The sequence below is a fragment of the Tetrao urogallus genome (assembly GCF_951394365.1).
Source record: "Tetrao urogallus genome assembly, chromosome: 15".
Classification (NCBI taxonomy): Eukaryota; Metazoa; Chordata; class Aves; order Galliformes; family Phasianidae; genus Tetrao; species Tetrao urogallus.
In genome coordinates, this window is record NC_136828.1 from 8,382,926 (window position 1) to 8,408,072 (window position 25,147).

Below are 25,147 nucleotides of genomic sequence, written 5' to 3' on the forward strand. Positions count from 1 at the left end.
TCCAAATGCAGGAAAACGGGTAAATTTACCTTAAACAACTGAACAGCACAGGTGCGTATTATTTCTCACCTCACTTCAGTGCATTTTCCCCAATAACACCACATGCCATTTAGCACGTGGGTCCCACACACTCTCACAGCACACCCATGGACTCATTTCACTTCACATAACAGTTCTCCCAACCGAGAGAGCTCCTGCTTCACCTACCCAGCCCAGGGCACAGCCCGATCCCAACTGCCAGGCCAACCTTCCCCAGCATCCCCTGGCTGTGGGGCTGTGCTTCTGGATGCTGCTTCTCTCAGGACCTGGGATGTTCCCAGGAGCTCTTTGGGAACAATGCAGTGAGGTGCCAGGGCAGCCCTGGGACTCACTCAGCAGTGCCAGAGGTGCTGCACAGTCCTTTTGCTTTTCAGGAAGTGCAGAAATAACCATCATGAATACAACAGCAAAATATTTTCTTGGCCGATATAAAGACAGATGACTTCTCTGTTGCTGCCCGTGGCTCACACCAAGCATGCTGCATCTTGCAAGGCTCTCTTTTCTCCATACAGATAAATGTTTGAAGGGTTTCTTGTACCCCCAGGAAAGACAGCGGATCAGTTTAAGTACTGCTGAGAGCAGCAGCCAGTTGGGGTCCCCTTAACGCAAAGCTCCCTACAGAGGCTCTGTGAAGTGCCGCAATCGTGTTGTGCGATTGTGCCACAGCCCTTCCTGCAGCACTCCTTCCTGCAGAGCTCCCCGACCCCACACTCTGCACCTCCACACACAACCCAGTGTGGAACCCAGCAGGGACGCACAGCCCTCATTTGCCCCGACAGCACCACGAGGCGCAGACACAAACATCTCCTGACACGAACAGAGCTCCCCTGCACGCGGCCATCAGGAGCATGCAAGATGCTTCCATGATCCCTTCCAGCCCATCTCTGCCCCTGCCTCCTGCAGGCTGCAAAGCTCACACAGGCAGCGGTGTGCCACTCTGCACACACCTGCAGCACCCTGAGGTGAGAAGGATGGCAGGGGGCTGCTGCACCAAACCAAACCGTGCCCCAAACCAACCCACCCCATGCTGCGGAGCTCCCAGTCCCGTGGAACAGCACAGGACTGGAGATGAAGCTCCTCCCTTCTCCTGCCAGCCCAGGGCATGTGATGCTGCCCAGAACCCGCAGCCCCATTGCTCCCTCCCTTCCTGTCTCCCCAGCCGATGTAAGCAGAGCACTGGACGTTATCTTGTTATTTCAACCACATCCTCCTGCCATGCTCCAGCAAAGAGCAGAGGTTCATCTCCAGCAGCTCTGAAACAGAGCAGGTGTTTCCTTTGGTCTCTAACTCTGCAGCCTCGATAACACCAGGAGGTCCCACTGGGGACTGCGGGGACCAAAGTTCCATGGCTGCACCTCCCTCCCAGCACCCCCCTTTTGCCCTACAAACACCCCAGGTGAGCAGGGAGCAGGCTTAAAGCAACTGCACAGGGCTCAGTGGCCAGCAATAGGCTTGAAAATGTCCATTTAGAAAGGGGAAAAATAACATGTTGAAGCAGAGAGCCAGCAAGATGCAAATAAAAAGGGCACAACTCTGCTGAGCAGAAGCACCAGGCACCACAATGAGCCTTGGGCACCCCCAGGCACAGGGAACAGTTCTGCCCTCAGCTTTCAGCTTACCGAAGCCCCACTCCATGGCTCAAAGCCACCCCCCAAGTCAGGAGAACAACTGCCACCATTGCCTGAGTGAGCCCCATTTCACATAGTTAAATGCAGGAACTCCCACACTTTCTGTACTTGGACGGCTGATTTCCTTGGAAAGTCTGCAGGGTGCTGTGACATGGATCCCTTCCTCCCACTAGGAGGTGAGAGGAAAGCTGGGGAGGGGGGCAGGCAAAGAAAACACAAGCCTAACAATTTGGAAATTTTCCAATCAAGGGGAGGGGGGGAAGAAGTTATTTATCAAACACAGCCACACCACAGGGGAGCACACACAGTACTGGGGGGCACAGGCAGCCCAGGCAGAGGAATAGCAGAGCCCAGGACAGGGACACCTAACCTTCATAGGGCAACGACAGGGGGTCACAGGTCCCTCGGCAGGAGGAGCTCACAGCAGCAAGATCCCTCAGCGCTGACCCTCCAGAGACAGGCGCTCATGCACAGCACCCCCACACACCCCAGTGACACTGCAGCAGGAAGGGATGCAGATTACAGTTTTTTGTTGGTTTTCTTCCCTTGAAAACAGGCCATTATTTCATGACAGTTTGGAGCGCTATATGTTATTACACAGCAACACGACTGCCTTTAAGACACTCAAAGGGTTGCAGCTGGCAGGATCTCTCGTGCACTTGGCACTCCTTCTGATGTTATACAAATAAAGTATTAAAACACCATTTCCAGCATGAAGGTTCGCAGCGTCTGCTCACTGCTCTCCCTCCAGCCAGAGCCGCACAGCACGGAGCTCTATGGATGCTGCAGGAAGAGCTGGGATTCGGCACCGGGTCCAAACCCCACAAGGTGCAGAGCCAGCAGCAATCAGACACTGCAGTATCACATTAAGGGAAGTACCCACAGCACGCTGCCATGGGGGTGGGAAATCAGACCAGAGGGGTTTTTTGTTTTGTGTTTTGCTGTAGCTCTCAACGGTCAGGTTGTTCAGAACCTACCTTGCAAATAAACTTCATCAAGTGATGGATTGGAGCTGCTTTTCTTGGGCAGCGGTCCTACATGATTACATGGCACTGTGCTCAATTAGAGGGTTATATGGGCTGCCAGCTTCTGGATGGGGGTGGAGAGAAGAGTCCTTTTATTTACATGGAGTTCTGCAAAGAGCCTTCCTGGCTCGCTTCCCCCTTCCATGTCCCTACTGGCCAATAGGACTACATTAATGTTTACAATATGGCCTACTTTTTAATGCGGCTCTGTCCCGGTGAAAGAAACCATTTGCATTTTTAATGGGATTTGGATAAGCAGTTCCACCCATGCACAGAGCACAGGCCCCTCCACCGTCCATCCAATCCTGCTGCTACCAGGGGCAGCCCCAAACCGAGGGGTGCAGCTCCACGTGGCCGTGCACTGCTGTGCTCAGCACCATCCCTGCACCTGCACCACTGCCAGCACAATGAACACAGCCCTTCCCAGCCAGCCCAAAGACAGCTTTACAGCCATTGGTTTTATTAAAGTAAAGCAATGAAGGAGAGAAAACCATACATACGAACCCAAAGGGAATCATTAAAATATTTAAGCTTGCCTAAAATTTCTTTTGGCTGCTACAAAGCATTCCATATAAATGAGATAAGGCCTATCAATGGTAAGTGCAGAGCTTGGCTTTGATGGTACTCCTGCAGTGTGTCCCCTTCCATCCCACTCTCAGCTGTTGCCACCCGTGCAACACCACCTGAGCTGTGCAGGGCACCCTGCCATGCATCCCTGCACCCACACTGCAGGAAAGCCACAAACTTCCCCAACACTGCCTAGTGCAGCAGTCTCCTGGGTGTCCCTGTGTGAGAAACAACGCTTCTGGGAGCAAAGGGCTACACAGAACTGTGGGTGCTTGGGGATGAGGAGCACACAGGTACCCGCAGCAGCCACGTGGGACCCCCAAATACTGCTGCAGACACCTAGCTGTGCGTGCTAGGAGGGCTCTGGGTCCTTCCAACCTGACTGTGTTTCTGAGTCCTCCCCATGCACTGCCTTCCAACGCTACCAACACCAAGCATGCCAGCCCTTCCCAGCTCATCATCCCACAGCCCACTTGCTGTGGGGCCAGGCTGTGGCCCCAGCACCCCCCAGCACCCCGGTGCTGGCTCTGCCCTGCTGATGGGTCTTGGGCTCAGCCTCAGAGATCGGCAGCTGCTTGGGGGCGGCTTTCCATGCCTGATGCAGTAATAAATATTTGGAAGGATTTGTTGTTTCACATAAACAGTAGCAGCATATTGCACAGGCTCAGCTGAAGAGCTGCTCCTTGCTGCCAGGCTCCCAGAGCCTGCTCAACCTCAGCACCTGGATTGCTGCTGGTGATGCCAAGCTCAGCCCAGGCTGCACATCCTGCCTGGTTCGCAAGGGACCCTGCACACAGCTTTCCAAGCCAGAAGCAGCACGGTCCCTCAGCAACATGCCGCACAGCACACAGGCTATTTATCTTGGAACCAATGCAGGCTGAAGCTACAGAAAAGGAAACAGGTTCAGCCTAGGACAGCGGATTCATTTGCCAGCCACCCCCAGGGAAGCACTTCTCTGCCCTTCAGACTCCAGAGCATGAAACACACACCCACCAAAAGGTGTTTCCCAAAAAAATTTGTCTGTTCCACACTCTGCCAGGATTTTAATTCACTGCAAATGCAGTGTTCTCAAGCACAGTGTACGTAGATGGCAGAGGCCGTTCCTCATTGCACATTCTTCTGCTACATCACCACTCCTCTCAGCACCTCCACGATCTTCCTCCTCTGTCACCACTAAGCAGTGCTGCTCAGCAGCAGCCCAACATCATCCCCACCAACCTCCGCAACATCCATAATAATTAGGTTAGAATTCTATTTCATTACAGCATTGTTCTGGATGGCAAAGGCTGAACCCAGAATATCCCTCTGGCTGATGGGATCGTTTCTCCTGCAGCATCTCCAGGTGGGTGGCTGCCACCAAGGGGATGGGGCTGCAGGGCTCCAGCTGTGCCTGCGCATTGCCCAGCCACACCACTGCCATGGAGTCAGAAAACAGGAGCCAGCTCCCAGAAGCAAAGAAGTATGAGTTCTCAGAACTAGAGATGAATCCCTCTTTCAGTGTTATTCCTCTGAAGTTGTAATAGCCGCTCAAGTGTGCCAAGTTCAAGAAGCAGCCAAATTATTTCCAGTTTGGCTGATGTATCTGAGGAACAATTCTTGTGAAGCTGCTCGCTCCATTATCAGAGTAGAATTTGGCCTACATAGGATCCCGCTGCTCCTTGCACAAGCTGCTGACAGCCCCTCCTGGGAGCAAGAAACATTCTGGACAATGCACGTTAAAACACCTACCTAATGTAAAGGAACAGCCAGCACTGTGATCACCATCTTCACTTTCACCCAACCTTAGATCTAGCAATGAATCATTTCATCTTATTCATAATGCTGTCCCACCACGCAGCACAGAGGCCCTGTCCCAGTGACAGCCCAGAGACTTTCCATCCCCTGCACCCACTGGGCACTGGGGCTGGGCGCTGCCACGAGAGCCTGCAGAGGGTGGTGGTGTATTACATGGCTCCATAAGGTGCAGCACTCAAAGAGTGCCCCATCTCAGCTTAGGTATTGGAAACAATTCCCTCTCCGAAAGAGCAGTCGGGCACTGGCACTGCTGCCTAGAGAGGTGGTGGGGCCACCGTCCCTGGAGGTGTTCCAGAGCTGTGGAGATGTGGCACTGAGGGATGCAGCCAGTGGGCACAGTGGGATGGGATGGGGTTGGGCTCGAGGGTCTTGGAGGTCTTCTCCAACCTTAATGGTTCTGCAATTCTGTACTTGTCACCTGTGTGCTACAAAGACAGCACTCCCACCTCTGGTGGTTCTAAAGAAAACCATCCCAAAAACTGATTGATGCAAGATTGGAAGCCAAAGCATTCTCTATGGCAACACAAAAGGTCTCAATTATCCATGCAGGTGGCATTGAGAGCAGCCCTGAGGTACGGGGCTGGTAAACTCAGCAATTGATAGGAGGCACTGAAGAAGAATTCTCATTCAACCCTCATGAGTTCAGGCAGCTCTTTCATTAGTGAAAGATATTCTTGAGCTCCCTGCACAATCGGAAAGACCATTATATGCACAACTTAAACCCATCTGAGTGTCTTAACTGGTGGGGAGCAGGGAGGAAAAGAAGGAATTAAATCCGCATTCAAACACAAGAAAGCCCGTTCCCGTAGCAACAGCAGCATTTGCGGAGGGCTCTCAGACACAGAGGTATTTGGCACGTGGATTTCTGCCCATCTCTATCACTCACAGGACGTGGCAAGGAGAGGTGCAGGCAGGGCATGCCCACATTGCCCTACGCTTCGGGGTGGCTGAGAAGCAGGGCAGGGTTCCAAGAGAAAGCCCCATAGATAACCATGTGCTGAGCTCCCCTGACAGAAGCACCCATCCCACAGCAGCACTGTGCACCCACTCCCTGTACTCGTGGCATTGCACCAACTCAAGGTGACCACTGAGCACAAGCACGTCTTCTCTTGCACGTCACCACGCAGAGGCTACATGGCAGCCTCAGAGCATTACTGTGGGGAATGAAGGGTCTTGTAGGGTACTGCCAGACTGCAGGGAGAGGCTCTGTGCAGCCCCAGCCTGGAGGAAACCACCCACACACTATCAATACCTACAAGAAAACCTCTTGCATGTTTTACTGCCTGTCTCCAGCAGTGAGTCTGCAGCGAGGATGACTTTAAGCAAGAAAAAAAAGAAAAAAAAAAATACTCGAAAGAGCACGCAGGAGGGAAAGCTACCATGCTGCTGTGGGCTGCACCAGAACTTCCTCTCCACGGCAGCGCGGCGACCCAACTGCCCTCATGGGGTCCCCCAGGAGCCACTGCTCAGCTCACGCACAGAAGCTCCACAAAACCAACTTCACGCCTGGTGCAGAGCAGCTTCACACCCAGTGCCTGGGGCTGCACCAGAGCATCACGGGGAGGGCAAAGCCCCAGGGGAGAACTGCAGACCTTAGCAGTTGAGGGGAAAGGCACAGGTGAAGGAGGGGAAGCAGCAAAGACAGATATGCTGCTCTCATGTCCGAGGGAGGATAGATCAAGCAGAAGCAGAGCAAAACACAGGAGTGCACGCTGGGTAACAGCAGCATCCGTCTGCAGCCTTCACAGCGAAGAGCAGAGCACAGCTCCAGCCAGGAACCCTGTGCTATGGCATGGCTCTGAGGGCCTCTGCCAAGGGAGAAATCCTGGCTGCTTGGCAAAGGACAACACCCACAGAGGTCCAAAGACTGACCGTATGCCAGCTGCTCCATCTCACAGCAAGACTTCCAGGAGCAGAGTGCCTGGGGGTGATTTGACTCCATGTGGCACAGCCCCTCGGTACCAGGATGAGCGGAACTCACTGCCACCCCAAGCACTGCTCATGTTCACAATGGTTAGTGAGAACCTTTGGGCTTCAAAAATAACTTGGGGAAGTGATACTACAGATTGTATCCAGACACACACTGCACTCGCTGTTCTCCCATGACAAGAGCAAAGGGACAGTGCCAGTCTGTGCTGGAGGGCCGCCGGAGTCCTCTCCTGCACCGCTGTGCACATCCTGGAGCAGAAGCTGCTGTCCATGAGTCCCCTCCACACTGCCTCAAGCACAGCCTGGTCTCAGCTTCCCCAAAAACACTCCCTGAAAGTGGACCCACACACTACAGGAACAAACTGCACCGTGGCTGTGCAATGCCATCTTCTCTCAGTTTATTTTCTGTTCTTCTGCCTTTATATGAAGTCATGCGTTTGAGTTATCAGAGAGCTGGAAGTGAGTCAGCACAGCAAACCACAGCCTAAGAATGTAACTAATTAAAACTATTCACTCAAGCCAGCATGCTCCAAAATACTCAAGACCCTAAACAAAGCCAAACACATCAGTTGGGATGCAGCAAGAAGCCCCAGTCTGCAGCGCCTGCCCTCTGCAGCAGGTTGTTGTAGGAAGCAGTCTCACTTCAATACAATGCTCAGGGCTTTGCTATGGGGGACCATGATCCTCAGTGGAGATGAATATTGTGAGCTTTGCTCCAGCCTGTGAGGCTGCAGAACTCACACAATGTGTGGGGATGGCATCTGCTGCCCAAATCCAGGGGTCAGAACAGGGCTTGTTACTCCCCAAACCCACCAGATATGGGGCAGGGCAACACAGAGAATCAGCAGCTTTTCACTGCTTGTATGAATAAAAAGCATTTAGTTAAAAAACCCTCTACAGCAGAGAAGGCTTTCTTTACACAATGCAGACGAAGTACGAGAGCAGGAAGAGCAATGGACAGGGCTGCCTGCAACAGTGCGGGACAGTGGCAGCCCCCAGCACAGCCCTGCAGGGCAGATGCTATCTGACCCCAACGCACACGATGATGGGGAGCGATGCAGAATGCTGACTTGTGATAACGGAATTTTAACGGCAAAGAAACATCACAGACAGACGCTGAGTGCTCCCACATCATTCATCTCCCTCCCAATCAAGGGATGAAGCGAAAGATCCAAGGCCCTATAATGAATCTATTATTTAAGCATACAGTAAGACCTGGCTTATGGTAATAAACTTTGACATTAGCTGACTAACCATCCAGCAACGAGCACTGCAAAAATCATGTCAGACGATTAAACAGGACTTCTAAAAATAGCCCACCCAACCTGCCGCCACCACCAGCCCCAGCTTTCCCTGCAGGGGGGCTGCTGAAGTGGTGTCAAACCTCAAAGTATTTCAGCTTGCAACTGAAGCAGTGCAGTTTCTGCAAGCGACCCACCCCTACCTCAATCCAGATTGCTCAAATCTTCACAGAAAGAGATCTCGCCACGTGGCAGGCCAGAAACAGAGATAGATATTGATTGCAATAACAGCAGAAGCACCGGGAAAGGCTGCAACAAGAACAGCTGGAGCCTGCACGTGAGATGTGTTCACCCAAGGGGAGAGCTGCAAGAGGACGAGGATCTGGAAACTTCTAGGGTTGGGCTGTCAGTGTTCCCCATCGACTCCTGCAGCACCAGCGGTGCCTGGTGCATCCTGAGCTGGGCTGCAGGACAGCTGCACTCCATGCACGTTGCATTGCTGTCAGGATGCTGAGAGTCAGGATCACCTCTGGGAGCCTCACGCAATGGGTGCCATTGCCTCGGGTTTTGCAACTTGCAACTGTGTTGCTTCAGGCAGGAGGCAGTGTGCAGGGCTTGCACCAAAAGGAAAGTGAGCTCTGAGCCTGGTGCTGTGTGGGTGCTGCTGGACTGTGAGGGCTGATGGAGCACCACATGCATCATGGATGGGATCACGCTGAATTAGAGCAGGCAGACAAGTGCACAGTGCTGCAGATGGGCACCATAGTCTAGAATAGCAGAAGTCCAGGCTCTGGGCAGGACTCAGAACACAGTGATACAGCACAGTGGGAGGTGACACAGGCCAGCTGAGCTGTGCAGCCAGGGGATGTGCTAAAGAACCCTCCCAGTATCCACTGCAAGGCAGCACACTCCATCGATGCTGCAAGGAGAAGGCAGAAAGGTACGCCTTGCCTGAGGTGAGGGAACCTCTGAACAGCTGAGGACTGCCAGCGCTGTGGCGAACAATATAGCACCAGAGACCTCACAGGGGACAGCAGCAGCACCCTGTGCTCCTCCCTCGTCTCTTAAAGGCGAGCAGGGCAACATCACATCCATCATCTCCCTCTGAAGTCACCAATATGACAACAGTAGGACATCATGTGACAGCACAGCTGAGATCTGTGCCTCAGAAATGGGACACTGCAGGAATACCAGGCAGACAGCACCAGGCTCAAGTCCACACCTGAGCTATTGGGGATGCCAGGCACGAGGCTCCCCAACAGAACTGCTCCCCTCTGTGCAATGGGTTGGCATCTCCCATATAGCAAGTCTGGACAGCAAATAAAACCCAAACAGGACAAGAGCTGAATGTGCAATGACCCAATCAATGGGAACAGCTGCCTCAGCTGGCAACAGTCTGCACAAGGCTATTGCAGACCCCACAGTCTCTGCAGCAATGGGAAGCAAGAGGCACATTCTTTATCAGCATCCATCGGCCCTCACATAGGAAAAGCGCATCAAAACCAACAGGAGGGCACTGCAGACACCTCCTTCACTATAACCTAGCAGCTATGCATCAGCTGCCTCAGCACAGATGTACACAAGACCTCTGCTGCCCTGCAGGACCACATCCCTACTCCAGAAGCTTCATGAACCATTTGGGATAAAAGCAACAGCATGATCCAGCACCCCTGGAAGGTTCCCTGAGTCCTGTGCTAAACAGGCAGGCAGTAGCAGCTGGGCAAGAGCATGGGCCATCCCAATAGCCAGGTCATGGACCAGAGAGTGACTGCCTCACGGCACTGCTCCATGGGTACAGCCCCACAGCATGCTCACTCACTGTCACTCCTAAAGGCAAAAGCTTTAGCGCCCCATACAAGTCAGCAGTGAGCTGACAGCTATTATTTTAGGAGTCTCCATCTGGACCCATTGCAGCATCTTGCAGCTCTAATTTAGGGCACAGAAGGACGCAGGAATGGCTGCGCCTCCATCCCAGCCCCATGGAGCACGGCGGGGCTGCGGCATACACGTGGCTGAGGGAGGGTGGAAAGCAATGACAGCACGTGTCCCCTGTGTGCCCCTGGGGAATTCGCTGCTTTACAGGTGGTGGGAAATGCATTTCGTGCAAAGAAAGGAGCACCTCGGGGAGATGCCTTCAGTCACTGCAGTGGGAGAAAGTGCCTCACGCTGTGAGGCCATGCAGCATGCACAGTTGCATCTCAGAGGTACGCAGCACAAGAGAAAAGCATAGGATGTGGGACTCCTGCCCCATGAGAACAGCTGGACCAGCAGCTCCATGCACACTGTACCCAACAGCCTAGAGCAGTTTTACCCCCATACGAGAGTACGGCTGCATCCCATGCCCACAGCACTTCTCCTGGCACAAGGAGGAATGCAGAACTCCCCTGTGCCTCGCACCCCTCTTCTTCCCCCTTGGGAAATTACCAGCCCAACCATGTTATTTTGAACCTCTCTAAGCACTGACAGAACACTGCTTGCTCACATGATTTTCCTCTGGCATTTTCAAGAAGTACTCTTGTTTCACTCTGACATGGTGGAAGGGAAATTGCAGCTGAGCGGTGAGGAGGGAGGAACTTGCAACAGAGCTTCTGGGGTGATGTGTGCAAGAGTGGGACAGGCAGTGAGCCCCCACCAGCCCTGGGAACTGCTCTGTGGGTGGGCAGCAGCCCCTCTCCCTCCCCCTTTGGGAATAGGAAGCACTTTCCAACCCCTCCAGCTGGGCCCAGGGAAAGGGGAAGATTTGGAGTTACAGAATTGTGAACTTATGGGGGATTACCGAGAGGAACCTGCAACCCAAAGGACACCACAGAGCTGACAAAATACTAGAGTTGGCACAGAAGGGGTGGGCAGGAACCGACCAGGTCCTGACTGCTCTGCAGCAAGAGACAGAGGCAGGGGCAGCATGCAGGTTTGTGCCACCCTCAGCCAGGAACACGGTACCAGCATATGGTTACACAGCTCCTTTTTCTGGCTCTACAGAGAAGCATCTAATGGCAATTCATAAGCAACTGCTGGATTCAGTATTCCTTTACAAGAATCACAGCCTTATAATTTCTGCAATTAGAAAGGGAGTTCTTCTTCAGTGATCTAAAATAGAAGTTTTTGTCACAAATTACTGGCTTTCACTCCCCTCATACCTGAGCTTAAACTGAAACTTAAATGGAAATTTACAGGAGAAGCAGAAAGTGAGTCAGTCTGCCCTTCGCAATAGTCATTTATTTTCATCCTCCTGGACTCAGATAATAGTAACAGCAGAGATAATCGCCTTCTTCAGAATTCCCTGCGAGATGGGCAGTGGGCTCTGCACGTGCTGTGCAACAGTGCTGCCCCAGGACCCAGCAGGAAGGGCACAGCTGTGCTGTGCTGCTCACACCAGGCCCTTCCAGCAGGCACTGCTCACACTGCTGTTACTCCACATCTCCTACCCACACAGCAGCTCAGCAAGGAGGCTGAGGCAGATCCCAAAGGTCCCCTCCCGGAGCCATCAGCTCACGGCCACGAGCTCCTCTCTTTGTGCTGTCAGCGCTCCACGAGCAGATGGCACAGCAGGAACAGGCTCACAGAGCGCATCTCAAGGTGCTTTGCTGTCACCCAGCAGCAGAGTTGATTCAGAACTACATTGCAAAGCCCCCCCTGCCCTGATACATGCCTGCAAACGTTCGGGTCAATAGGGGACTGCTGGTAGGGAAAGAAATGCTTTTAGGTATATAATAAGAGAGAATTTAATTCTGTTCCAAGGTTGGGAGAAGCAAGCCATTTATCATGCAGCTTCTGATGACAGCACTTGTCCACAGCCTGGATGAGAGCTCTTCCCTTACAGCAGAGAGAGAACGGCAAAACAAAGGAATTCAGACTGAGTTGTTGAGCACAGAGACGCATATTCCAATAGTTTCAGGGAAGGAAGAAATTTGAACTGCAGAGTTCGAAGTTACTTTAGCAAAGATTCTCTGTAAGGGTTTGGTACTCAACAAAAATGCAAATCTCCATCATGGTTTCCTAAGCAAATGAGCAATTGTTACGTTTTTTTTCCAGTCCAGCAGCATCCTCCTCTGAAGATCTAATAGCAACCCTACTGAGTAGCTGCTAATTACAGCCTCTCCTCCTGCCAAAAGCTCAGTCCCAGAGCCTCCAAATGACCCAAGGAGAGAGACTTCGTCCATCCCAGAAGGCACCAGGTCAACGGTTCTGCCACAACCTCTACCACAGCCACACAGCTGCCCACGCTGTGCCCGCTGCAGGCTGCTGTCCTGGCACACACCCCGCTGCCCTCAGCCACAAAGCATGAGGACAGGCTCAAGGACAACTCTCCCACCAGCATCCTGCTTCTGCAGGCTCTGTACTGCAGCACCTGGCTCTGCTTCCACCACGCAGCCGTCTGTAAAATGGAATGCCCCTGCACCAGGAGGGGATGGCATCAAGGAGGTCATACAGTGACAGGAAGGGACACAGTGCTGGGATCTGGGCAGCTCGAAGGATGGCTGCTGGGCCAAGGGATGACAGCGTCTGAGGCAGGGAGAGCCCCAGCAGAAGCACTGCGCTCGGCTCCTCGCTGCCATGAAGGTCACTTTGTCTCATCCGGGAGAGCTGCACGCTGCTGCCACAGCCCTACAAGCCTCATTTCCAGGAGCCTTTGGCCCTGAGGCACTTCTCCATCAAAAACAGATGAAGAAGATACATTTGAAAGTTAATGGGCTGAGCTATTGGAGCTGGCCCTTAGTTGCACAATCACACGGGTGAGCTCGGCTGTGTGGCTGCTGCCCTGGGCAGGGGGGGTGCAGGGGGCTCTGCTCCAGCCTCCAGCTCTCCTCGCACAAAGACAGCTCCCATCCCTACAACTGAGCTGGATCTTAGCACTCCCTGCTGCAACACCAGCTGCTGCACAGAGAACTCTGAGCTCCAACCTGCCCCCAATCTGCTGTTCCACCAGGCTCATCAGGCACTGCCTGAGCAGAGCAGCCAATCTCTCCTCTGAGGGCACGCTCTTGGACAAGGAGCTGAAAGGTAGCGAGGAAGCACTAACCCTGCAGCAAAGCTAACCTCCATTACGATGAGGCAGAGGTTGCATCACAGCACAAATGGCTTCAAGAGCTCGTACCAGCTATAAACCACAGCTCAAAGGATTCTTTCAAGCCACGCATGAACATCCCATAGGGAGAGGTGACAGCATACCAACAGCACTGACAGCACCGGAGCTGCGGGAATGCAGATGGCACTGCGTCACCTCCCACAGCTGGGCAGGATACACCCAGGGCTCAGCCCCCCGCTTCACCTCCTGGACCATCCCCCTCTGCTCGGCTGCCCCAAGGCAGCATTGAGTTACAGAGCACTTCCAAGTATTCTTGAACTAAGCAAAAGCATTTAGCGTAAGAAACGCAAAGGATGAATAAAACCTAAAAACAAATTACTCAGCCTCTTTGGGGAGGCACAATATTAACCATCGTGACAAGTCCCATCATTTTGCTTACGAGGCAATGCTGGAGGTCCCAGCCAAGCAGCGCACTACGATGGAACGAGCTCTGAATCAGCCTCTCCCCAAACCACGGCGCCGATAAAGGCGGCAGAGCTGGAGACGCGGTAAATAATGACTTTGCACTGCGTCAGGAGCTAATCCACTCAGTGATGCAAATTTCATCCGTGGGCCACTTCCCCCTCACTCCGGCTTCTCACTGATCTTCCAGAACAGCCTTCGGATGACTCCTGCCTTCGCGGCGATGTCGCTAAGTTGCGCTGAGCCATTCACCAGCGCCAGGACGACTTTCCCACCTCTTCACAGCCGCACGCTCTCATTCTTCGGCTATAATTAGAAAGCATGAAAACGCTTTGTTCATGCGCCGAGGGTGGCAGCCCGGCGATGTGCTGGCTGTGCTGGCTGCTCGTTGTTCTCTCTGAAGGTGAAGCGATTCCTGCATGGCAACGGAGGGACCGATGGGCACAGAAACCGAGGCATCACAGTGTGATGAAGACAACTGAAGCTCAAAAGCTCAAACATAATATGACTCCCAGCCATCCTGAGCAGCCAGTAGTTGCCACTGCCTAAAAGCCCATCTTGCTCAGAAGACCCTTTGCAGAGCCCCCTGGTTTTGACTTTACCTTCCCAGCCATCCCCCCAAAAAGTAATCCATTTTTTCCACCCGCTTGGAGAGAGAAAGAGTTTATTCCTCTGAGGAATCAGCACCTCCAGACAAAAAGGAAAGTTTGCAGGTAGACTGCATCTCTGAAAAAAATTAAAAAAAAAAAAAAAAAAAAAAAAAATCCCCAAACCTACTGCAGGATTTAATGGGAGCTGCACTGCAATGCACCTGAGGGCAGTGAGACCCAGACCTGCAGGTGCTGTGATGTGTCACTGCTGGGCTCTTCAGCAAGCACTGCCTGCACAGCCAGGGTCAGCAGAAAGCATCCTGTCTAGCACATTTAAGAAGATATATAAGCCTGGCACAAAAGCCAGACCAAATATGGAAGCAAACTGAGCTAAGGAGATGCAGCACCAACGTATCTGATGCCAAATGCAGCAGGAAGGCTTGGGCCACACTCACTCATCCTGTGCCACAGACATTAAATTCCGGAAGCAAGAGGTTGATGGTTTACAGGTGCTCATCTCAAAGCAAGACGACTCAGTAGAGTTCTGGAAGCACAGGAGCAGTGCAGAAAGCAGCCCAGACTCTCGAAAGCCCTGGGCAGGGCTGCAGCTAGGCTCCAGGTCAGCATCACCCAGACAGAGCCATGTGGTTAATGCCCACACACTGCCCATTGGCTGCAAGCATCCCAACTGGGCTGCACATGCCTGCAGATCCATGTGTGGGGCAGCTCAGCTCAAGTGTGCCCAACGGCAAGAGAAAGCATCATGTCCTCATTAGCAGCAATTATCAGCATCAAACAGGAGAGCGGCAATTGCTGCACCCCACGCCTGCCCAACCTTGGGCAGCTTCCAGGAGAGAGGCACTCGGTAAGCAACAAGAGGAGCTAACTGCCTTCCAGGAAGCACTTCCCAGGAAGAGGAGCACCAAATTGCAGCTGAAGCGGCTGCAGGAATGGCCCTGAGGCGGTGTGCACTGCAGACCCACGTGCAGCCAGCAGCCACCCACCCCACAGCACCCCCACACCGAGAGGCTGAGCACGGGGAGCTGCAGGAAGACAGCTGCCACTGCTCTGCACACACGTTTCCCTCGGAGGGAAGCGGGATCAGCTGTCGGAAGCAATGGGGAGAGCAGAGTCACTGCACTGACCCCATCCACACCATTCGTGCTTCCTCTTGCAGCAACAAACAGCCATGTAATCCTCAGAAGGAAAAAGACAGCTGCTGGTGAGTTGGTGGCTTAATTGCACAGAATTCAGGTGGCCAACCCAGAGCACATCAAGCTTATTTTACTTTCCGATGGAGAACAAGGTTGAGAAATGCTTGCAGACCAGAGGAGAGTCCAGCAGCACTAACTCAGAGCAGCCACAGTTCCTGAAGCCCCCAGAGCAGCTGCACATCACCTCCATGAATTGCTCAGCAGCATGCAGCCCTGGGGCCTCCTTCCTTCCCGTGCCCCCACCCCTCTTTCCCAGGGCTCTGTGGATGAGATGATGACACAGTGTGAGCTGAACAAGGCGCTGCTCATTTTGTTTCCTGTGGCACCACTTGGAACAGATCTGCCCTGCCCTCACCTCCCTCCTGCTGCAGGCAGCATGCCGAAGGCCATCAAACAGCAGTGAAGGATTTTGGCACTGGCAACACAGTGACAGCAGAACACGGCAATGGGAGCCCAAGGCTGCATGCACCAGGACAGCTGTATGCAGAGCCCTGCTGCCGTGGGTGCATTCGTTGCCCTTGTCACTGTTTGTTCCCAGCGCTCTGCCTTCCATTGCAGCTCTTGAAGAAAACAAGGAACGCGCTGCCCAGAAAGCCCACGGCCACTCCTCTCCCGCAGGGAGCTCATTACTCACCTTTTCTAAATGGTTCTAATTGATGGACTTTTAGAATAATGATTCACGGAACCACGCTGGAGGAATTAATTGCGCAGCACCACACACCCCCTCTGCTCTGTGCTGCCCTTCAGCCCGCACCATGCAGCGATGGGAGCAGCCCACAGCTGGGCTCCAGCAGGTCCAGAGCCCTGCTGATGGCGATGCACAGGGCTAATCCCCTGCACAGCTACTTTCTGCAGATAAAACACACCCAAACACTCCTCCTGGATGAAATCCCATCCCATCCCCTCCCTACCCTCACAAGCATCCCTCCTTGTTGCCACGCACGTTTGAGGCAGAGCAGAAGACAGTACTCCAACATTTCCCTTCTGATTGTGCACTTCTAAATTACGTGTTGCAGGCAATTCTACCCCGAACTAAATAACGGGCACAGTCAGAAGTTTATTTCTTAGTCATGGTGCTCACGCAACTTCTTTGCTGATGAATCCAAAGGGGGGCTGGACAGCACCGATGAGTGTATCCAGCTTGATATTTTGGTCTACTCAAATGTCTTCAGAGGAGCAAAAGCCCTGCTTGCTGGCTGGGAGGGCAGCAGCCCTGACAAAGGGCTGGTGGGACTCCTCAAGCTTGAGCTTCACCCCTGCGCTCACAGAACCCACACTGAACTTGAAGAGGAGGGATGTAAGAGGAGCTGTACCTCCTGCCTTATGCCAAAAATTCAACATACATGGTCTTGCTCTGCTTTGCGGCCCTGGCGATTTCCTCTCAGGGGTCCATCTGCAGAGATGGATGCCCAGCAAAAACCTGCAGCTCGCTCCCCAGGAGGTGTCCCCGGGGCAGGGACCCACGCACGGCCACATGCTCAGCACCACCTCCAGGCACCAGCACCCCACGAGCCCATGAGGCTGGAACAATTCACAGGATTGCGTGCAAACAAGCCAGCAGGCACACGGCAGAGCTGATGCCATCTGCTGCGGGTCTCCTGAGGGACTGCCCAGGCACTGAATTCCCCCGGGAGACTCAATTGCTTGAGCAGCACCATCACAGAGACTCAAATCCTTCATCGGAGCCCTGGGACCAACAGCTCTGCTTGCTGCAAACCTACGGAGCATGGAACCATGGGGCTGGCTCAGAGCCCCCTGCATGGCCCCAGTCAGCAGAGACACCCCAGGAAGGAAGCTGACCACTTTGTCATCAAACTTTTAAGATCACTGTAGGATGACGGTTACCTTGGGAGATAAAGAAAAATCTACCATGCTAATTGCAAAGGGGGAGGGTGGAGAGAAACCACATCCACTGAGCAACAAAAATGAACCCTTCAGTGCTGTAAGGAGACACTGACAGGGCTGAAGGTATCAGTGATCCCTGCTGAACCTGATAGCCACGGGCCAGGCTCTGCAAGAGGCCTCTGCCAGCCCAGATTTCCTGCCCAAATAACTCCAAAAAGCAGCTGAGGAAGGAGGTATCCAGCACAGGAACGAGCAGGATTAGGGAAACCAGCTCCATTCAGGCTGTAACGCTCATCTTAGAAGGAGCTCTGGTCACACAGCCCCAGTGTGAAGGCACACACACCTACTGTTTTCCCTGCCAGCTCAGTTTGATGCAGCCCTGCAGCAGCACCGACCACCTGACACAGCATGGGGGTCCGGCCCCACTTCCCTCCCACCCCCCCACCCACCCCATCGCCCGCAGCCACAGAGCACTCTCTGCATCACAGACCACACTGCCATGTGCTGAAAATTGTACTACCACCAAGAGACACACGGAAACCCTCCAAAATTATGTTTCCAATTTCTGCTGCATTATATAATTAGCACCATTTGTGTCGCAAAAGTAATTGCAGTAACATTTTTAATTAGTCTATTTGAACACTAACATTTCTCCACTGTGCATAATATGTTGACACGAAATTACTGGGTTTGAGGCAACTCTGAATGATTGGAGTTTGTTTTGCTTTTGTTTCTCCCTTGCTACACGCCGTCAATAGCAGCACACCGATGATGAGATGAAGCCAGCCCTGAGCTACGCTGGGTTTCACTGCAGTGGGTTTCACTTCCGTCTGGAGGGCAGCGAGGTGTGGGAGGAAGGGGGGTTGTGACAGCTGAGAAATACATGAGAAACACTCTGGGAGGAGGTGAGCCCTGCCTGACACCCTCAGCCACTCAGGCTTTGTAGTGAGTGTTGTTCCAGGAGAGCAACAAGTGAGAGCATTGGTGTTGGAGGGCTGGGAGAAGAAGCTGTGGAAGAAGGATGTGCATATGGGACCAAGTCTGGAAACATTAAATTTGAAGGATATGTTTGCTTACTGTGTCAATTCTAGGGGAAGGAAGCGAACAATGCACCCAGAAAACTCACTACAGGAGATCCAAGCACTCACTACTGAATGGTGCCCTTTTTTTCCCCCCCTTTTCCTCTTTAGGAACCAAGATCCTTCTTTCCAAGATCTTTCCTATTTTGTACACGTGAAAGCAGTCTAACAGATGCAGGTTATTTTTGCTTGTAACTGAGAATCACATTACATGACTCCTCACCTCCCCACGAGCAGCGCTTCCCAGGCTCTGGGTCAGGCACAGCCCAGCAGCACAGCATTAACTGCAGCTGAGCAGACCCTGCTGGCAGCACAGGTGCCCTCCTAATACCTCCAGCACACCCAGCACCCCAACCTACAGAGCCTGAGAGCTGCTGGCCAACAGGAAAAAGGTGCCCCAAGGATGCTGAACAGGAATATTAACAGAAAAGGAAATGCTAACAGAGGTAGCGGCTCCCAGGAGAAGGAGACCTAGAGCTCCATTCTTGATAGCTTCCAGAAGTGTTCCCTTCAGATGTATGCAAGGATAAGAAGGAGATTGTATACAAGGATAAGGAGATTAGCAAGCAGCTAGGTGGCATTTGCAGTATCCATTAGTATTTCAAGCTACAATGAGTCAGTTTCTGCAAACTTCCTGCCAAAAGTCACAAGTAATGAGCTAATTAACAATCTAATTATTGCAAATGCCCTAGAAAGAAATCAGGGCACAGGTGAAAACCTACTTAAGCATGGCAATAAGAAACAGCTTAGAAACAAGACAGGCATGTGCCTTACCTATGTTTCCAGCCACCCCTGCTAACAGTAGGATACAACAGTCGGGCAATTATTAAAGTTGAATTAAAGCTGTTCTCATGTCTGTCATACCAGAATAACCTGGAAAGCAGTTTCTATGACAGAAGGACGTTACAGACCAGTCACACACTTTTGGCAGCATCACCGAGCACAGCACTGCAGTGGGAATCCTATGGTGTGATCACAGCCCTGCAGCCTCCAGGAGGGCACAGGAGCTCTGTTCTGCCCCACAGCCAAACACGGACAGTTGGTGGCCAACAGCTGTGCATCAGCACCTCTGAGGCTGCCCTTATGGGTCTCATTTACTGCCCTTACACTAGAAAGAGATTTGATATCAAAAACCTTAAGAGTTAAGCCTCAAAGCAAGCGCACAATGACAGGTTTCAGCAACAGTTCTCAACAGCTGAAAGATGCTTGAAAAGGTTCAAATGATCTGACATTGAATACTACAGGAAGAACGGAGCAAACGACCATGAATTACACAGAAGAACAAGCCCTGCCCCCCTCCTCAGATGAGCCCCCTGCCCCTCAGCCTTCTTTAGGGCACAGCAGATTTCAGAGCTGCTGTGTTTGTACAAATATGCCAACCAGCACACTGCACACAACATAAGGAAAGGCAGAATTGAGGGCTAAGTAAGACTAGGAAGACCCACAGAAGTATAAGATGCACAGAACTCCTTCACATAGCACTGCTTCATTGCCTGTGTGTGGAACCTCAGGTAGAGGGGAGCCCTGTCCTGAGGAGCAGCAGCAGGACAGGTTGCAGCATTCCTCTGCCCCAAGTGCCAACATTTGGGAGTCTGAGACAGACAGCAGCCTTGGTGGGTTGCCCAGGTCACCCAGGAGCACGAGGCACAAGCAAGGTGTGCCAAAATGAGCTGTTCCTGTGCTACTGAGTTAAACAGCGGTTTTATTCCTTATCTTGGCATTCAGCCTCCTGCCAAGACAGAGCTTTACCCAAATCCTCACTAGAGCAAGTGCCAACAATTACAAGGCTGAGTTGTGAGTCCAGGGCTGTAACCCCACACAGGTGGGACCTGCATCCCCTCCTCCACTCCTTTGCTGGGGATCTCATAGCCTCACAACAAGAGCCAGACAAAGGATGGTTACCACAGCTCGGTGTGCAAGGGCAGCCCAGAGAGCCCCTCCTGACCCCCAGCACTATCACAACCAAGAACTCCACCTGTAGTAACCCAGCAGCTCTCACAGCACATTTTGCTGTAATGCCTCATTTTTCCCCAGCAACACAACGGAGCCATTGAAGTTCCTCAGCCCGCACAGCCATGGCCACGCGCTGCTGGGCCAGCCGCCCGCCTGCCATTATCAAACCTCTACACATTAAATGTATTAAAAACCATCAAACTCTGCCTTTTTTTTTTAAGGGGGATGGGGGGAGTTGCGAGAGGCAGGGAGGAAGGGAGCGCCTATGCAGCCTTCTGCTCATTTTGGGGTGCCAAAACCCTCCCCACGAGCGACCCTAACGCACCGACCGGCTGCTCCAGATGGGGGTATGAAATGACGAAGCTGCTTCTCAGCCCTCTCCCTGCCCCTGTGCCCCGCGGCCCCGATGCGCGACACTCACCTTGACACTGGAAGCCCTGCTTGCCGAAACCCCTGCGGGGAGAGAGGGAGAGAGAGAGAGGAAGGCTGAGCACCGGCACCGGGAGGAAGAGAGGGGACGGGGGCAGGGTGAGGGGACCAGGAGGGGGGAAAGCGGGGTCCGGATGTGACTGAGGGGGTTCGGGCTGCAGATGCGGATCAGGGTGGGGATTTGACGGGAATCGGGAGGGGGGATGGGGTGGGGGAAGGTACGGAGCGGACGCTCACCAGATGAAGTCGGTGCAGTGGCTGCAGAAGGTGGGCTGCTTGAAGAAGCGCGCCGTGAACTTGTGGTTCTTCACCTCGTGCACGTTCTTCTGCCGCAGGGCTCCCTTGCGGGCGAAGCGCACCGGGCCCTCCTCTCCCTCGGGGCCCGGCGCCGCCGGCGGCTCGGCCATGCTGCGCTGCGGGCGCCGGGCTGGGCTGGGCTGGGCTCCACCCGGCTCGGCTCAGCTGCGGGGCTCGGCGGCGCTCAGCACCTCTGGCTGCAGCTGTGGCGGGAGGCAGCGACACACACCCGGCGGTGCCCCGCCCCCTCATCTACATATCACCTCAGCCCCGCCCTTCATCTGCATAACAAGCCCCGCCCTCTAACAACAGACCCCGCCTCCCGCTCGCCCCTCTCGACTCAAGCCCCGCCCCCAAGCCCCCGCTTTGCATGCTGATAACATCGGGGTCGATGCGCGAGTGGGCGTGGCCCAACGGGGCTCCGCCCATGCGTTGATTTGCATACAGCACCTGCATCCCGGACCGCGGCCCCGCGCCCAGGGGCGCCTCCTCGGCCCGTGCCGTGCTGCGGGCAGGGACGGGGCGAGCGTGAGTCACTGGGCTGTGGCACGCAATAACAGCAGAGCCAGTAACTACGGTATATAAGAATCCACAGGGAAATCCTGGCTTCAGGTCACTCGCAGGAGGCACCTATGCTGGGTGATGAATGCTTGCTGCAGAGCTGGCAGGAAAACTGCTGTTCCCAAACTCAAAAGCTTTACAGCACTAAAGCCAAGATCGTTTGTTCTGCCCTGATTTCCTGCACAATGTGAGCCAACAGCAGCCCGGGAAGGGGGGATGCAAAGCTCAGGAGTGCACCTAGGATGATTTCAGGACTTATAGTACAAACAATAGCACTTCAAAAAATTACGGTGCTATTACAACTCCAACGATAGCCTCATTTTCACATCTCACCGAAGCCTCCAGGTCAACTCTCATCCCATACCAACCACCTCCTCACCCCCTGCCCGTGGCACTACAGAGAGCTCCCCACCCCCCTCCCCCCACCAGAGTTACCCCTTCAGCTCTCCTCGTGCCAGCCCCATGCACTGAGCCTGCTCTGGGAGCATTAAATCATAATGGAAGGCAGCTTTACCAAAACATAACAGCTATGACTGTGACTGCCCCTGCCCTGCCTTGTCTCAGCCCTCCTGCCCACACGCTCTTGCTCCAAAGAATGCCCCCAGAGCTTCATGGAATTTGGTGCCCAAGAGGGCACCAGAAATAGACCCAGAGCTGCTATTATGCAGCTGTTTAAAAAGCTCCATTATAATCATAAACGCAGAGCTGACCTGTCCTGCTGGTAGTGTCTTTCCATAAGCAGACAGCTTGTTACTAACACCCAGCACCCTGCGATCTTAATGCTAAGGAGGGGAGACAAATTGCAGGTGTCCCTCTCCATGCAGAGCTTTTGTCCCAGGGAGGTGCAGAGACGTTCCTGGCTGCTGGCTGGAGGCGGTGCAGCTGCGGGGCCCCTGATTGAGGCCCGGGCCCATTCATGGAGCTTTGCACATGGAAATCTTCACAACAGAAATAGCTTTTTATGCATGCAAAGGAATGGGAGGAATAAGAAAAATAATAACAGGTCATTTTGATGCTTTTCCTGTGTACTCTTGTAAAGGAAACTGGTGTATAATCCTAAGTGCACGCTGCACTTAGCATGTAGCCATGCCAAGCTAAATTCTGCTCTTTTTAACTGTGCTTTGCTATTTCTTCTTTGTTGTTCTTTTAATGCATGTACCCATTTTCCAAACACAGCCCTCATAGCAATTGTATATGAAACCCAGCAGCAGCAGGAACCACGGAGATGTCTTTAATTTCCCCATACAATCACTGATAATCATGTCAAGTATTCACATTCAAGCTTTCCTCCTTCTGCCGAGCCTCAAAACAAAAGCCAGGTATGGTTTCTGCTTTCAGGAGGCTGCTTTCTTTTTTCTCATTTTCCCTTACTTTACTGTTTTCATTATTCAACACACTGAGATTCATGTTATATTAAAAATGGGACTTCCAAAGCCATAGTGATTTCCACAGGAGCTGGGTTCTCAGATCCCCCATACACCAAGAACACGTCGGGCTGAGCATCCACGCAGCTCCTTCATAAGAAAATTACCGTATTTATTAACGCAAGTAAAGCCCTCAGAGGTGCAAGGAGAGGATGAGCACATGGACAGAACTGAACCAACGCTCTCACAGTAGTGCAATGCATGGAGCAGAGGCAAGCACAGCAGAGTTCATTCCCATTCCCATAAACCTGCAGTTTTATGGAATCTTCCAGACAGAGCAGAGCCAGCAGTGTAGCCCTACACCTCCCTGAGCTGGAGCTCAGTGCTCCCCAAAGGATCTTGCACACAGGAGGCAGACAAGGTCCTGACCAACCCCTATGGCATGGGGACACTGTGCCAGCTGTGCCCAGATCAGTTCCCTCTAAGTAAATCCAATGAGGCTGACAGCAGATTTTCTCATTTTCTCAGTGCATGTTTCTTAGGAACCTAAATCCCCCACAGGAAGCAGGTGGAGGAAGAGTGGAGCTCTAATGAGATATAAAGGTGCCTCAGCAGCCCCTGTGTGCTGTGCGGATGCCGTCTCGCCCTGCGCCGTGCCAGGAAACCCAACACAGGGATGGGCTCCAGTTGCCTGTGACCCTGAGGATGGCTCCTGCTGGCCCCAGCTCTGGGGGGATTTAAGCAGAGTTTTAAAGTCTCTCGCCTCAGGTTGTCCATGCAGATACCTCCACACACTGTGTTCTTCTTTAGGACATCATCAGCCTTTGGAAGTGCCTCCCATTACTCTCAGTCACAGAGCTGCAGGTGGGTTCTGACCTGGTACCTGGGGCCACGTGCCTGCAGCAGTGCTGTGGAGTTTGTGCTGCCCCTGCCAAGTATCCCTGTCCTGCCCCAGTGACACAGGGGGTGAATGGGGGGCTTCCCAGTGCCCAGAGCTCTGTCAGATGCTCTGGGGTTTCCCTTTCTGCTCTCACCATTTTTGCATGTTTCACATCTTGAGGACAAAGAGCAGAGAGAGAAGTGACATTCAAGAGGGGAGAGCCCAGCTTGCACATCCACTGTGGGGAGAGCATCTTCAGCAGAAGCACAAAGCCAAGCGGCCCCAGTGCCAGGACAGGGGCATTATGTAAACCCTGCAGGATCACCAGCAATGGGAGAGCTGTGCAGCCGCAGACACTGCTCCAGTTCCAGACCCCAGCAGCAGTCACCTCACATTCACATCCAGCTCTCATTGCGGCAGGGCAGGCGCAGGAATTGCTGCCTCCTTGGGACCTGCAGGAGAAGCTGTTGGGGCTGCTGAGATGCTTCCAGATCTGCTCAGAGGAGGGGGCTTCAAAGGCTTCTCCCCCACTACAGCACACTCTCAGCAGCTTGTGCCCCATTTCCAGGCTCTCCCACCAGCCCGTGTTGTTCTGCTGGAACTCACAGCACCCACAAGCATACGGGGCAGAGGGACACAGAGCTGCTGGGCTGCTTGGTGAGCTGCTTCCTAGCTTGGTGTGGATGTGCAACATTCCTCCCATCACCGCTCAAGGCACAGCACATTGCAGATAAATAAATGCAATGAGGAAAGCCTGCAAATCTCTATCTCTCTTTGGGTCTCCAATTTGGGCAAGGGGCAGGGACAGCAAAGCTGCAGAGGGAGTGCTCCAGACCTCCACACATGGGAAGTGTCATTCCCGCTGGGACCGTGTGGTTCAGAGCATCACAACCACAGTTGGGTGGTTTAAATATTTCATATTCCTCTCTGCTGGGTTTTCAGGAAGAACAAATTAATTCTGTTTCATATACCCAAAAGTGGCTCACATCAAACCGCCTTCCTGCACCGTTGCTTAAACAAAGTTAGTGGTAAAATCCTTTGGGTTTTGCTGCCTGTTTCCAAATCCATTTGATCAATAACTGGCTTTCATATCCTCTGACTGTAAGAGGGCTAGCAGGCATCGCTCCTTGCCGTTGATTCAAACCGCGGGGATTTTCCACCGCCTTGGGAGAGGGGTGAGCACACAATTGAGCCTGTGTTGCACAGGAGTGCTCCTGCTTCCCA

At 53.1% G+C, this 25,147-nt stretch overlaps 1 protein-coding gene across 2 annotated transcripts in view; it reads right to left on the reverse strand.

Annotated features, from left to right (window-relative positions):
* PRKCB (protein kinase C beta) overlaps positions 1 to 21,228 on the reverse strand; it is a gene marked incomplete at both ends in the record, with an annotated part of 74,370 nt that extends 53,142 nt beyond the window's left edge. For both annotated transcript variants that reach the window (XM_079542872.1, XM_079542871.1), the window contains 2 exons: positions 20,814 to 20,845; positions 21,059 to 21,228. In XM_079542872.1, the coding sequence (XP_079398998.1) occupies positions 20,814 to 20,845; positions 21,059 to 21,228 (202 nt within the window). The remainder of the gene's footprint in view (positions 1 to 20,813; positions 20,846 to 21,058) is intronic.
* Positions 21,229 to 25,147: the final 3,919 nt, after the last annotated feature.